The sequence below is a fragment of the Anabrus simplex genome, chromosome 2 (assembly GCF_040414725.1).
Source record: "Anabrus simplex isolate iqAnaSimp1 chromosome 2, ASM4041472v1, whole genome shotgun sequence".
In the NCBI taxonomy this organism is placed as follows: domain Eukaryota; kingdom Metazoa; phylum Arthropoda; class Insecta; order Orthoptera; family Tettigoniidae; genus Anabrus; species Anabrus simplex.
The window spans coordinates 701,600,410-701,613,186 of record NC_090266.1 but is presented as its reverse complement, the minus strand read 5'-3'; the positions used below and the strand labels follow the sequence as shown (position 1 = coordinate 701,613,186).

The 12,777-nt window shown below is 37.9% G+C and overlaps 1 protein-coding gene across 1 annotated transcript in view; it reads right to left on the bottom strand.

The window, feature by feature from the left end:
* LOC136863662 (FYVE, RhoGEF and PH domain-containing protein 6) overlaps window positions 1–12,777 on the bottom strand; it is a 204,628-nt gene that overhangs the window by 166,161 nt on the left and 25,690 nt on the right. The window contains exon 2 of the mRNA XM_067140027.2: window positions 10,694–10,831. Within this exon, the coding sequence (XP_066996128.2) occupies window positions 10,694–10,831 (138 nt within the window). The remainder of the gene's footprint in view (window positions 1–10,693; window positions 10,832–12,777) is intronic.

Genomic DNA, 12,777 nt, shown 5'->3' with positions numbered 1-12,777 from the left:
TTTTTTCCGGGTCAATACATTTTGCACGGTACTGTACTTCACAGTTGAACTGTGTCTCTCCCCATCCCTATACTTTTCCCCTTGTTCATTTGGACTTGTCCTGTCAACATTTCGGCGCGACCATGCATCCTGTGTGCGAGTGTGGTATCGTTGTTATGAGTGACATTGCCTGGACGTTTCCTCCGTGTGCGACTAACAACCATTCTCTGAATTTTACGTGATGTGTGGTCTTGTTTCGTTTGTCGGCTGTTGTTATATCTGATTTATCTCTACTAATCGTAGGTAAGGGACTTTCAGATAATAATATAACTTTTTCAAATTAATGTTCTCTTATCAATTCTACTTTTTATATCGGGATAACTCCATGTACGACAAATACAAATTACTCCCCCTTACTAAAAATGTTATAATATTACATTCAGCTAAATTACGATCACTAGAAATATTTATCTTCATTACGTCGTAACTACGTGTTTATTTTATTTACTTTCTACAGAACAATGGATGCTCAAGAGGAGGAACGTATAAGGAAGTTGCTTGCTGAAATTCCAGACGAATCAGATGTTGGAGGATCATCAGATGAAGATGACATTGTTGAACAGAGTAACCATCAGTCAGAAAGTGAGCAGTCTGGTGACGAACTAGAGACTGTTTCAATTTTTTATATAAACGGAGCTCAAAGGGGATTTCTTCTTGGTAGAGATAATGTGAAAAATGGTATACTCACTGCCCACCGAAAAATGTGAGAACCAGAGCTCATAATATAATCAGAAGCCACATTCCTTGTATTAGAGGACATGCATCTCATGCAGAAAGTGTGCTAGAAGCCTGGAATCTCTTCTTTGTTAAGATATGATTGAAGAAATTGTCAGCTGTGCTAATATTTGGATCAAGCGTAACAGTGGTAATTACACGCATGAAAGGGATGTTGCAAAGAATGACGTTATGGAGATGAAGGTAGAATTTTTTCGAACCACTATGTCTTTGCAAAGAGTAACGGTTCTGTTGCATGCTACAATGTTCGATAACACCGTGACACAAAAAGACAGACAGCAGTATGATAAGCTTGCTCTGTTACGATTTATTTTTGACAGATTTAATGCTCACTGCACTGAGCACTACAGCGTTGGCAAATATGTAACCACTGACGAAATGTTAGAGCCGTTTAGAGGCAATTGCAGGTTTCGACAGTACCTGAAATCTAAACCGGCAAAATACGGAATGAAAATATTTGCACTCACCGATGATCGGACTTGTTACGCTCAAAATATGGAAGTGTACGTTGGAAGCAAATCAGATATACCTTACCAAGTGAGCAATTCCCCGCATCAAATAGTTCTATGATTGATCCAACCAATATCTGTCTCCGGAGGGAATGTCACTGTTGATAACTGGTATTGTTCAATACCGCTGGCAAATGACCATTTAGAAGATCATTGTCTGACACTAGTTGGTACTCGAAGAAGAGAAAGAGAAAATCCAAAGTTATTTACAGAATCCAGAATACATGAAGAATTTAGCAGTCTTTTTGATTTTGGTGACAAAAGCACCCTTCTTTGCTACATGCCCAAGAGAAACAGACTTGTTCTCCTCCTTTCAACTTTACACAACTCAGACTCCATTGACGAGGACTCAGGTGATGTTAGGAAACCCAAGATGTTGACGTTCTACAACGTGACGAAAGGAGGAGTAGACACTCTGGACAAGGTGAAAGCTACATACACAGTAACGAGACAAACTAAAAGATGGCCTTTATCACTCTTCTTCGCTCTCATGAATACTGGAGGAATAAATGCCTACGTAATATTCTTGGCCAACACAAAGCAGGATCTGAACCGCACACGTTCCTGAAACAATTGTCTCGAGAGCTCTGCTTGTATTTCCTGAAGAGAAGGCACGCTACAGTGAACATTCCACGCCAACATAAGATGAAAATAGTAGGACTTGCAGGGATAGTAGAGGAACCAAAACCCTGTCGAAATGTTGACCTACGAATTGGACGCTGTGCGTTTTGTTCTTGGAAACAGAACCGTTCATCTAAGGTCTCATGTGTTTCCTACCACAAATTCCTTGGCCCTGAACACAGACTGACATACTGCCAAGATTGTGTAAGCACTACCTGGGATGAAGACGTCTGTGAAAAAGATGTATGAACTGTGTCGTAATGTTTACTCAGATGGCATAATACTAATCTTGTATTCATATCAGAGGAGAAATATTGAATAACACTGTTTTTACTTGAAATTTTAAAGATTTTATAGAATTATTACTCATGTGCTAAAAACACACATTATGAATTTACTAATTTTACTTTATCTACAATAGTTTTACTGGCTGATACAAGTTTTGTAGGTTAAAAATTATTTTTCAAATTGTCACTACGCCAGTATACACCATTTTCATCCAAGTTAAGTAAATTATCTTATATTTAACTACATACTTTGTGATTTTGGAGGTCGATGACCTTGTTGTTTTGTTCTTCTAAATTTGTTTCAGAAAAATATTATTTTACATTTCATATGATGTGATCATCATAGGTAATGACAAGTCTCACGAATTTAATATCATAAGATCATTCAACATTGTTAACCCCTTCAGTGCCGGGTCCTGCCAGACCTGTTGTGCCAGAAAGGTGAGGTTTATTTTGGAGGAAGTTATTTATTTTAGGAAGCAAGGAATGAGAAACAATTATTAAGGGAACATATTCAAATATTACCCAAGATTAATATTTATTAACTTTACACTTTTCTTACAGCAGGCCTGTGACATGGTTTCATAAACTATTGGTGTTTTGAGAATACTGTCCTGTGACCAACACCTTTTTATTTCAGGCTTTTGTATTATTCCCATCAACAAAACTAACAGAATAAATTGCTGAATTTCATAAGAGTTTGCTTTTTCCAAAACTGTACCCTTATATGCGGAGATTTATTCACGAGTTTTTCAATGCACTTTTAGCATACGAATTTGTGTCGGTCACTATCAAATTTATAATCTCATCCATTAGAAACAGTTCAAAACAGTCAATCGCACTCAGCGCAGGTAATAACCCAACCCTCACACCAGGATTTCTCATAAATGGAATTATATTAGGTCACACACTATCCCCAGCCTTACACTTTTTCACACGAATGTATGTTCAACATCTCCTACCATCACCTTATCATCTGATATAATATCTTCTTTACTTTCACCAGAAATACTAAGAAGTTCATCATCCGAAGAATCAATAGAATCATTATCACTACTACCAGAAATACTGCTGTCACTTAAAGATTCATCTTCAATGCAGTTCCTTATTTTGTCCTCAGGCAAACATTTCTTCCGTTTCAGGCTTGACATTTCTGTATACCTCGTCACATAGCCAGAGATTGTATATGTAAAGTAGACAATATAAGGCATATTTTAGGCCAGAGACTTCATGGATACAGCTGGAAACCCTCCTGCCACCTGTTGAGAATGCTGGCAAACATTTTCCAAAGAGGTTTTAGTACCCGATAAATTATTAGGCGATCGCAAAATGAACACTGCTGCTAAACGAGAATTTCTTGGGCGGTGACGTTATGGGCAAGCGTGCGCCACCCGAGAATTTCTCGGGCGTGCCACTGAAGAGGTTAAGGTCAACAGTATTCTGATTTTTGGAGAAAAAAAAAAACTGTGTAAAAATACCCCAGAAGTATTTAAAAGGGCTTCTTTTAATTATACGAAGAATACTGCAAACAAACATCCCAAAACAACATCTCAAAGGACGAAAATGACGCGCATTTTTAACCCCCGACATTAATTCCATGCGCGACTAGTATCATAATAATTTTTGCGCGACTACACAAGGGTTAACCTACTCCATGTCATGGAGTTCATTTCGGCTGCCTGGAAGCATGTGTCATCTTCCACAATTAACAAAAGTTTCCGAAAAAGCTGGTCATTTGCAAAAATACTGAAGATACACCTAGCAGTAAACAACCAGATTCACTAGATGGAGTTAATTTGTTATAATGAAGATGCACCTGGCAGTGAGCAGCTAGATTTACCAGAAGGGGGGATAATTCTGATACCCATATACACTTTGATGATGATCTAACTGTAAGTGGAGACTTACTAGACGAGATGATCGTTTCTGGTATCTGTCAGAATGGCGTTGCTCAAGAGGATAGAGCAGTTACAATGACGACAGTTCTAGTGACGGAGAAAACGACTTGAAATTTCAAACACCCAACTGAGTGATGTGTTAAATGCGACGGATGTGTGTAGGTGTTAAATCAGAACAAAAATATGTAGTAAAAAAGCTGTTAATGCGCTGATAATTTTGCAAAATGAGATTTATATACACATAATGCTAGAAAAGTAAAACAAACCAAAATGTCAGATTTCTTTACACCTGAGTCAAGCTCAAAGTGAATTTCTCTCTTCAATATTCCTATCATTTTCCTAAAATTTTGCATGTTGGTATACTTTACAATACTCTGGTATAACCTTTCCAATTAACTTTCAATGTTAAAAATTCATGGCTTTTTTAAAGTGACAGTAATATTATGCAAGTTTCCTTATTCAGATGAAAATAAATTTAAAGTGAAAATTTCCTTTTAATATCAACACTAAAAGTTTAGCAGGTACAGAGTGATCCTGTGATATAAACCTGATATAAACCTGAACTACTTTAATAGGTCATAATTTCCCTCTGAAACTGGAAATTTGTTTTAATGATCTCAGTGGCTCTGGGAGAATCAGTACTGCTTGCCCACTGTTAATAATTTTTTTGATTGTCCTGACAATAACGAGCACTGTTGGCAAATTAATAATTCGTTCGCAGTCTTTAGCTGGCAGTTGTAACAAGAACAGGCAGTACACACTTCAAGAGTGTGTTTTTATTGTGAAAACGTACTGGAAGACAGAATCATTGGTTACAACTAGAGCCCTGCATGGATGCGGATCACCGCGGATTTATCTGCGGATATCTGCAAAGTTACTGTCTTGGCAGATGCAAACTGTATGGCAGTGCGGATAATTTCGCTGATAATGTCTAAATATTGACGTTTCTCGATTTTCAGTTAGGTATACTCTTATTTTTGCTTGTGGTTAGGCGTTCCTTGATAGTGATATAGGAGAATGTTGGTATATAAACAGCCTTGAGACCGTAAAGCCACAAATCTCACCTAAGCCTAACTGGCTCCTACCAGCAATTAATGGAAGGAACAAAGGTCAATACATTGGTAGAAATCTCTCATAAACCTGTGACTGTAGGGGTTCTGGTGACAGGTATAAGGCCTGTTGTATTACGTTAACGAATCTATCCGTTTCAATACCTTGGGTGCATTGTAATATACTGTAGTTGAATACGTACAATATCCGTGAATAAACATTTGTGGATGTGGATAACCATTCGCGGATGTGGATGAAGGAAGTGCAGATGCAAAGCGGATGTGGATAATATTTTGTATATCCGCGCAGGGCTCTAGTTACAACACAATGGGCATTCCAAAGAGAATCCAATGTGCACAATGTTCCAACAAAGGCAACAATTTTATACTTGTATGGAAGCTGGAGACAACTGGTGTACTAAACAGTGACAGTAGTAAACATAGACCATCACTGAGTGCAGAGACTACTGACGCTTCGAGAACTCTCTCAAGAAATCGCTGCATCGATTGGGCAAGGAGACAGGCATTTCATATGGCAAGTCAGAGAGTTGTGAAGAAATCGAGATTGCGATCATACAGAGTACATATGATGCAAGCACTGAAAGAAGCAGATCATGAGAAACGAATGCGTTATTGTTGATGGTTTCAGGGGTTTACTATTCAACATCCAGACATTCTCTCCAAAACTTGGTTACATCAGGTTACATCAACACACAAAACAGCAGATATTGCACTATTGTAAACTCTCATATCGTCTACGAAACACCAATGCATGATGAAAAGGTTGGAGTGTGGTGCACAGTGTCAGCTTCCAGGATTGTTGGCCCCATTTTCTTTGATATGAATGTAACAATACATTTGTACAGCAGCTGGATGATTTCGAACTGACAGCAGGTTCCAACAAGATGGAGCAACGTGTCATATGTCTAACGTTTCCATGCAACTTGTAACCAGTTTCTTTGATGACCAAATAATCCCCAAAAATTTGTGCCCACCTCCTGATCACCTGACCTAACCTCACTGGACTTTTTCTTAAACGGGTAGGCCTATCTTAAAAGCAGAGTGTGTAAAAATAGACCTCAGACAACTGCTGAACTTGGTGAGGCCATTAGACATGAAATAAGCAACATTGGCAAGGATACACTTCACAGAACATCGCAGAATATGGTGAAACGAGTACAGTTGTATGTGTGCTATTATTGATTCAAATGTTATGACTCATTAAAGTAGATCAGGTTTATATGGCTCACTCTGTACTATCATGGTCACTGTCAAGGTATTCATTAATATTGTTACAAACCTAAAATATTAAAAGTATCACAAATACAAATTATGCTGTTAACTTATGTCTCCAAAATAACCTGTATTATTCTTATTCCTGAAAAATAAAAGAAATTAGTTTAATAACTATATGATATAACATCTAAATCTGATTTGTAATTCCTAGTTATATGTAAAAGCTGCTCTTCTCCTTGATATCTGTAGTTGTGGATTATGTGTTGACATTCTACTGAAGGAATTTTTAAACAATCTTCCGATGCTTACTATCGCTGCAGAAACTCTGCTAACAATTCTACTAACTGAAGCTTCTTAGGAATGTCTTGAAACAGAGTAACACAAAATCATAATTCCCACTCCATTTCCTGTAAAAAAAAAAAAAAAAAAAAAAAAAAAAAAAAAAAAAAAAAAAAAACCCACTCAGATGCTCTGGCAATATGACTAGAGGCCTTGTCCATGTGGATCCACACCTGGTTTGCGTCCACTGCATACAACTGTGGGACGTCTTTCCAACAGATAGGGTCAGAATGGACTCTTGAAGTATCTTGCACTTGTTTTCACATTTGCTTTTAATCTTGCATATCATCCACTTACCCACATAACTGAATCCTGCACCGACCATAAACCCACATGGGAAACTGACCCAACAACGTCAAACAAAGTGGCTACACCCTTTCGCATTGGCGTCACGATAAGCACTTGCCTAAATGTGACCAATACCAGTGAAATGGATGAATGCTTCATCTACTATGATGACTGTCATCCATTTTAACTCCACCAGAAGTATGAAAAATGAGCATGGAAAGGGGCCATAGCAATTGATTTTTGGTGCCATTTCATGACACTAACAAATGATACTTGCACAACTACAAGATCAGACAACACTGGTAAAAACTGCAGACCCGTAGTACCAACTGTCATTCACGAGGTGACAGTAGCATTATGCAATCTGACATATATAAACCAAATTACCTTTTTCATTTTTTTGTTGTGGAAGCCATTTCTTTTCAGTTTCAACTTAGTTAATCTATAGCAGTTTGGTTCTTCAGTCCGTTGAAACTAACTCGGAATAAAATAAAATTTAAAAAATACTTTCAACTTGAGGAGAAAGGAAGCACAAGTATTACTTCACTCAAACAAAATTTATAACATTTCAATAAATTATTACAAGAATGCACACAGGATTTTAATAAAAGGCACTCTCGTGTCCACATCCTGAGATGGTGCAGCTCTTTTCAGGCACACAGGCACACCCCCAATGGAGGTGAGCTGCATACCAGCCCTCCTGCTATTCTTAAATCTCTGACAGTACCAGGAATCGAACCCAGGCAGCCGAGGATGGCAGCTAATAGTACTAACTCTTATGCTACGGAGGAAGACAGGATTTTTGTATAAATTATTTTACACTTCTTAATAAATTTCAATTCATATAAAATGTATTTTTAAAAAGTGTGATTTAATTGAAACTAATGATATTCTTTCAAGAACAAAATATGCAATTCCATTTTTAATTCAATTGTATCTTTTTCAGGTATAATCTGTTCGTTTTCTCTTCTAGGTATATTTTAAATTTAATTTTATCTTGAATTAGTTTGGACAGACTAAGGAATCAAACAGTGATTAGATTTCCCATGTTGTGTACGTTTTAATTTTTTGCCTAAGCTATTAATGCACGTAGGAATTTTTAAACTTCCATCTTTCATTTTTTATTTTATGATGCATTTTTTAAGCTATTTAATGAAGAAACCTTTTTAGCATTTTTAATTTTTAATATATCATAAACTTCCAGGCCTTACTTATAAGCCATGGGACTACAGTAGCACAAGGGATTCAAACCACTGGTGTATGACCTTTCATGTAAAAAATCTTGCACTGACTGGGAATGTAATTTTTATTTAGTAAAACCAATATTATAAAGCGACTCGAAATGCAAAAGTAGTACTACTTCAGAAATAAAGAAGGAACACAGATCTCCATCTGATACTTATCACTGTGCATGACCTCTGAAGGCAGCTGACTGCCAAGTTACATAACAGCTTTTCTTTTTATAATAATAACATCTCTTGTAGTTTTAGATACCAGGTGGTCCACCAGCCCCTTGCGATCCAGTTTTATGCATCCCTTCATATTTACTACAATTCTGAAAGACATCGGTCCCTCTCCCTAAACCGGGGTAATATAACGAGATGTGTGTTTACGGGCATGAATCGTGAGCGCCCCTATTAATTCATTGTGGCTACCTCGAACAAACCTGTAAAACGAGTACAGGTATGCAGAACACGTACTTTAAAACAGGAGGTGGATGCACAGACCGGGAGCACGATACTGTATAGGCTGGGAAGTGGGCGACGTAGGTCAAGTGTCGCAATAGCTCACATGGCAAGCAGGCAGGGAGATATATGATAGTGGACAGGGCTCGAGGTAGGAGGTTCGAATCCCAAATAAGATTTTTTTTTTTTTAACAGCCAGTTGCCTGGGATGTGGTAAGGTTGCATACTTGACAGCTTCCAAGGACTGATTAGTTTATGTGACCCCGTAAAAGACCGTATGTATCGTTGCACTGGGTATGGTGCTGGGTTGGACGAGGATGAGGAGATGATGGTTTGTGGCCAGTTAGCTACGTGTACATGTTCCAAGCTTCGTAGACCAGAGGTAGGACAAAGTATGCCCCATTCGAACGATAACAACATGCGATGGCACGTAAGTATGTAGCTGCGCGAACTCCCCTCCTTCGAAGGAATTCACAACACAAAATTTATTCACTGTCTCGAGATGTATTCCAGTGACGAGTATGTGGATATATTACTTATCTATGGAGAAACTAGACAGAATGCATACCAGGCACAACGCCTGTACCAAGAACGCTATCCAGATAGGTGACAACCAACGGGCATGACATTTCGTAGTGTGGAAAGATGCCTGCGGGATACTGGATCCCTAGGAAGAACACGGCCTGTTCAAGATCATCCCGTGACGTCCACTGACAATGAAAAGGTCGTGTTTGACGCTATCCGGCGTAACCCTCATACTAGCACATGGGCCACTGCACAGGAGACGAACATCAGCCAAGCGTCTGTTATGCAGATATTGCATACCCACCGGTGTCACCCGTACCATCTGCACTTACACCAGGAGCTCCATGTCAAAATTTCGATGCCCAAGTGGCATTCTGTCAATGGATCTAACAGGATGTGGACACTGATCCTGCTTTTCTAGAGACTCTCTTATTTACGGACGTAGCACGATTCCACAACAATGGAACCATTAATCGTCATAATATGCATTACTGGAGTGTGGATAATCCCTACTGGGTGCGACAGACAGCTTTTCAGGTACAGTGGGGCGTAAATTTAAGGTGTGGAATCATGGGTGATCATCTCATCGGTCCCCATTTCTTTGAGGGCCATCTGACTAGCCAATGCTATCTGCGGTTTCTCCAAGATGAACTACCACAATTTTTGTAACATGTGGCACTCCTTGACCGCTGCAGGATGTGGTTTCAACATGACGGAGCTCCACCGCATGCGGCGATGGTCATCCGGAACCATCTCCATGCGACGTATCCTGATAAATGGATAGCCAATGGCCTTCTTCAGGGTCTATAAACAAATCAGTCCTTGGAAGCTATCAAGTATGCAACCTTACCATATCCCAGGCAACTGGCTGTTAAAAAAATTCTTATGTGGGATTGGAACCTCCTACCTCGAGTACTGTCCAATATCACACATCTACCCGCTCGCTTGCCATGTGAGCTACTGCGACACTTGACCTACGGTGCCCACTTCCCAGCCTATACAGTATCGTGCTCCCAGTCTGTGCGTCCACCTCCTGTTTTAAAGTACGTGTTCTGCACATCTGTACTCGTTTTACAGGTTTATTAGAGGTACCCATAATGAATTAATAGTGGCGTTCACGATTCCTGCTGTCTTCTAGCCCATAAACACACATCTCGTTACATCACCCCGGTTTAGGGAGAGGGATCAATGTGTTTCAGAATTGTAGTAAATGTCAAGGGATGCATAAAAATGGATGGCAAGGGGCTGGTGGACCACCTGGTATCTAAAACTACAAGAGATGTTACATGTAAATAGAGGCCTGTGCTCTTTGCTAATACAGTATGACCAATCATATATAAATCTGGCAATCAAATGCAAGACACAATACTGTCCAATTATTTTCCTATTTTACTTTACTTTTTCTATTTTTTTTTCTTTTTGAAGAAAAAATAATAATTTTGAAATGATAACTGAATGTGAACTAAGCTACTATATACCAACCAGAATAAAATACCGTGGCTGCCTGTCCTTTCTTGACAATTTCAGTAATTCACCCTCCTTAAGGACCATTCGACCGGGTTTTATGATTTCATAGTTGCCCAGCCGAGACTGAAGTTGAAGAAGCTTACTTAGATGATCCTACAAACATATAACAGTCAATACAAGAACCTGAAACAAAATACTTTTAACATTTAAGTAAAATAATTAGTTGCCTAATGTAATACTTCAATATTCTGAAGACTTATATTTTACATCACCAGTAATATTCCAAACCATTAAGTTGTGGGTGTAAATGAAAGAACTCTCTCACACGGAGTCTAGCACAGCCCTTATAATCCAGATGCCAAAAATTTGAATTTGCCAATGGCAAAAATTGACATTAGAAATTGATGACAGTGATGGTAATGAAGAGTTCTTAATTAAAATGACTCCCATGAAATTAAAAAATGAGATTTCAGCAGACATGAAATGATTTTGTACGCTAGTTTAAGTTATACTTTTGATCTTAACCAAGATGCAGGTGTTACAGTATACAAATAGAATAAGGAGACACATATCATACAATCCTCATGCTAATTCAACCAAAATGAGACACTGAACGTCACAACTGCAATTTTCGGTTTGTTTACAAGAAAAAAATTGTTGTCTGTTGAGCTACATTAGAGGTAGTAGTTTGCAATGTCTTGAGAGTAACTGAAATGGACTGGCAACAGCAGTCTTGTAAGAAATAATCCTTCTTTATGCACTAAAAAAAAAAATGCTGTAAGATAATCATTTTTAGCATTAAGGAACATCAATTAAGCAAAATAAGGAAAAGTTCTGAACATGCTAGACCGTGTGGACAATCCCGGTAGTCCCATAGTGTTCTGTGACAACTTTTTCACTAACAGGGACTTCCTAAATCATCTCCGATCCCTACGATATAGAGCAACAGATACTTACTGTCAGGGAGAATCGAACAGGTGACTTTTCATTGAAAATGAGTAAGGATATGAAGAAAGAAGAAAGTGGTTTCTATAACTACTTTGTTGATAAGGATGGTGAAGCTCTAATTGTTTCAGTTGTTTTTTTTCAAGTTGCTTTACATCGCACCAACACAGATGGGTCTTATGGCGACGATAGCAAAGGAAAGGGCTACAGGTGGGAAGGAAGCAGCCAAGGCCTTTTTTAAGGTACAGCCCCAGCATTTGCCTGGTGTGAAAACAGAAAACCACAGAAAACCATCTTCAGGGTTACATTGAGCTAGAGGTGGGTTTCATACCTTATTGTTCCCTTCTTTTCTAAAGCGCCGCTTCTGATTTCGGAATTCCAACTCTAAATTCACAATTTGTTCTCTATTTTTAGGTCCGTGCTGGTTCGAGATCAGTATTAACCTGCCCAATTCCACCTGACATTGAAACAATTTTTCAAGATCTCAGCCATAAACATATGGCCTCAGCTATACATTATTACATTTTTTGAACAACTTTATGAATGCAGAGTTCAAGCTTAAATTATATCAACAACTAGATGTTTTTACAATAGTCACACAAAGACTGATATTTTTTAAAAAGGAAGAAAAACTTGTATACGATATTAATATTACAATTATATATTGTGAGGGACTGTTTTACATAAATACGTATAACTCACACCTAACCAAAGAACAATGTTCTAGAAATTATGTATTCAACACGTCAGATGTTATTGAAGGACTGATGATAAATTTTATACGGAAATCCTTGTACTTTTCTAGGCCAATTACAGACATTTTTAACTATTAACAGATTTTTTTACAAACAGGATAATATTGTGTTTTAAGATGTATTTAACTTTCCGAAGATTAATTGGTCTTTGCTACTTAGTCACATATATTTTAATGTGTATATATATATATATATATATATATAAATGTAAGACTCGCTAATCAGAATAGTATGCTCTGTATATATATTATATTGTACTAATAGTTTTTTATATATTCTTCCAACATACATTGCAATTATTTTCTCAATGGCTGAAGATGGCACACGAGATGCCAAAACTGGTACCATAATGTACACCATAATGTTTATAATAAATATGTGATGTCTTAATTGAATCAC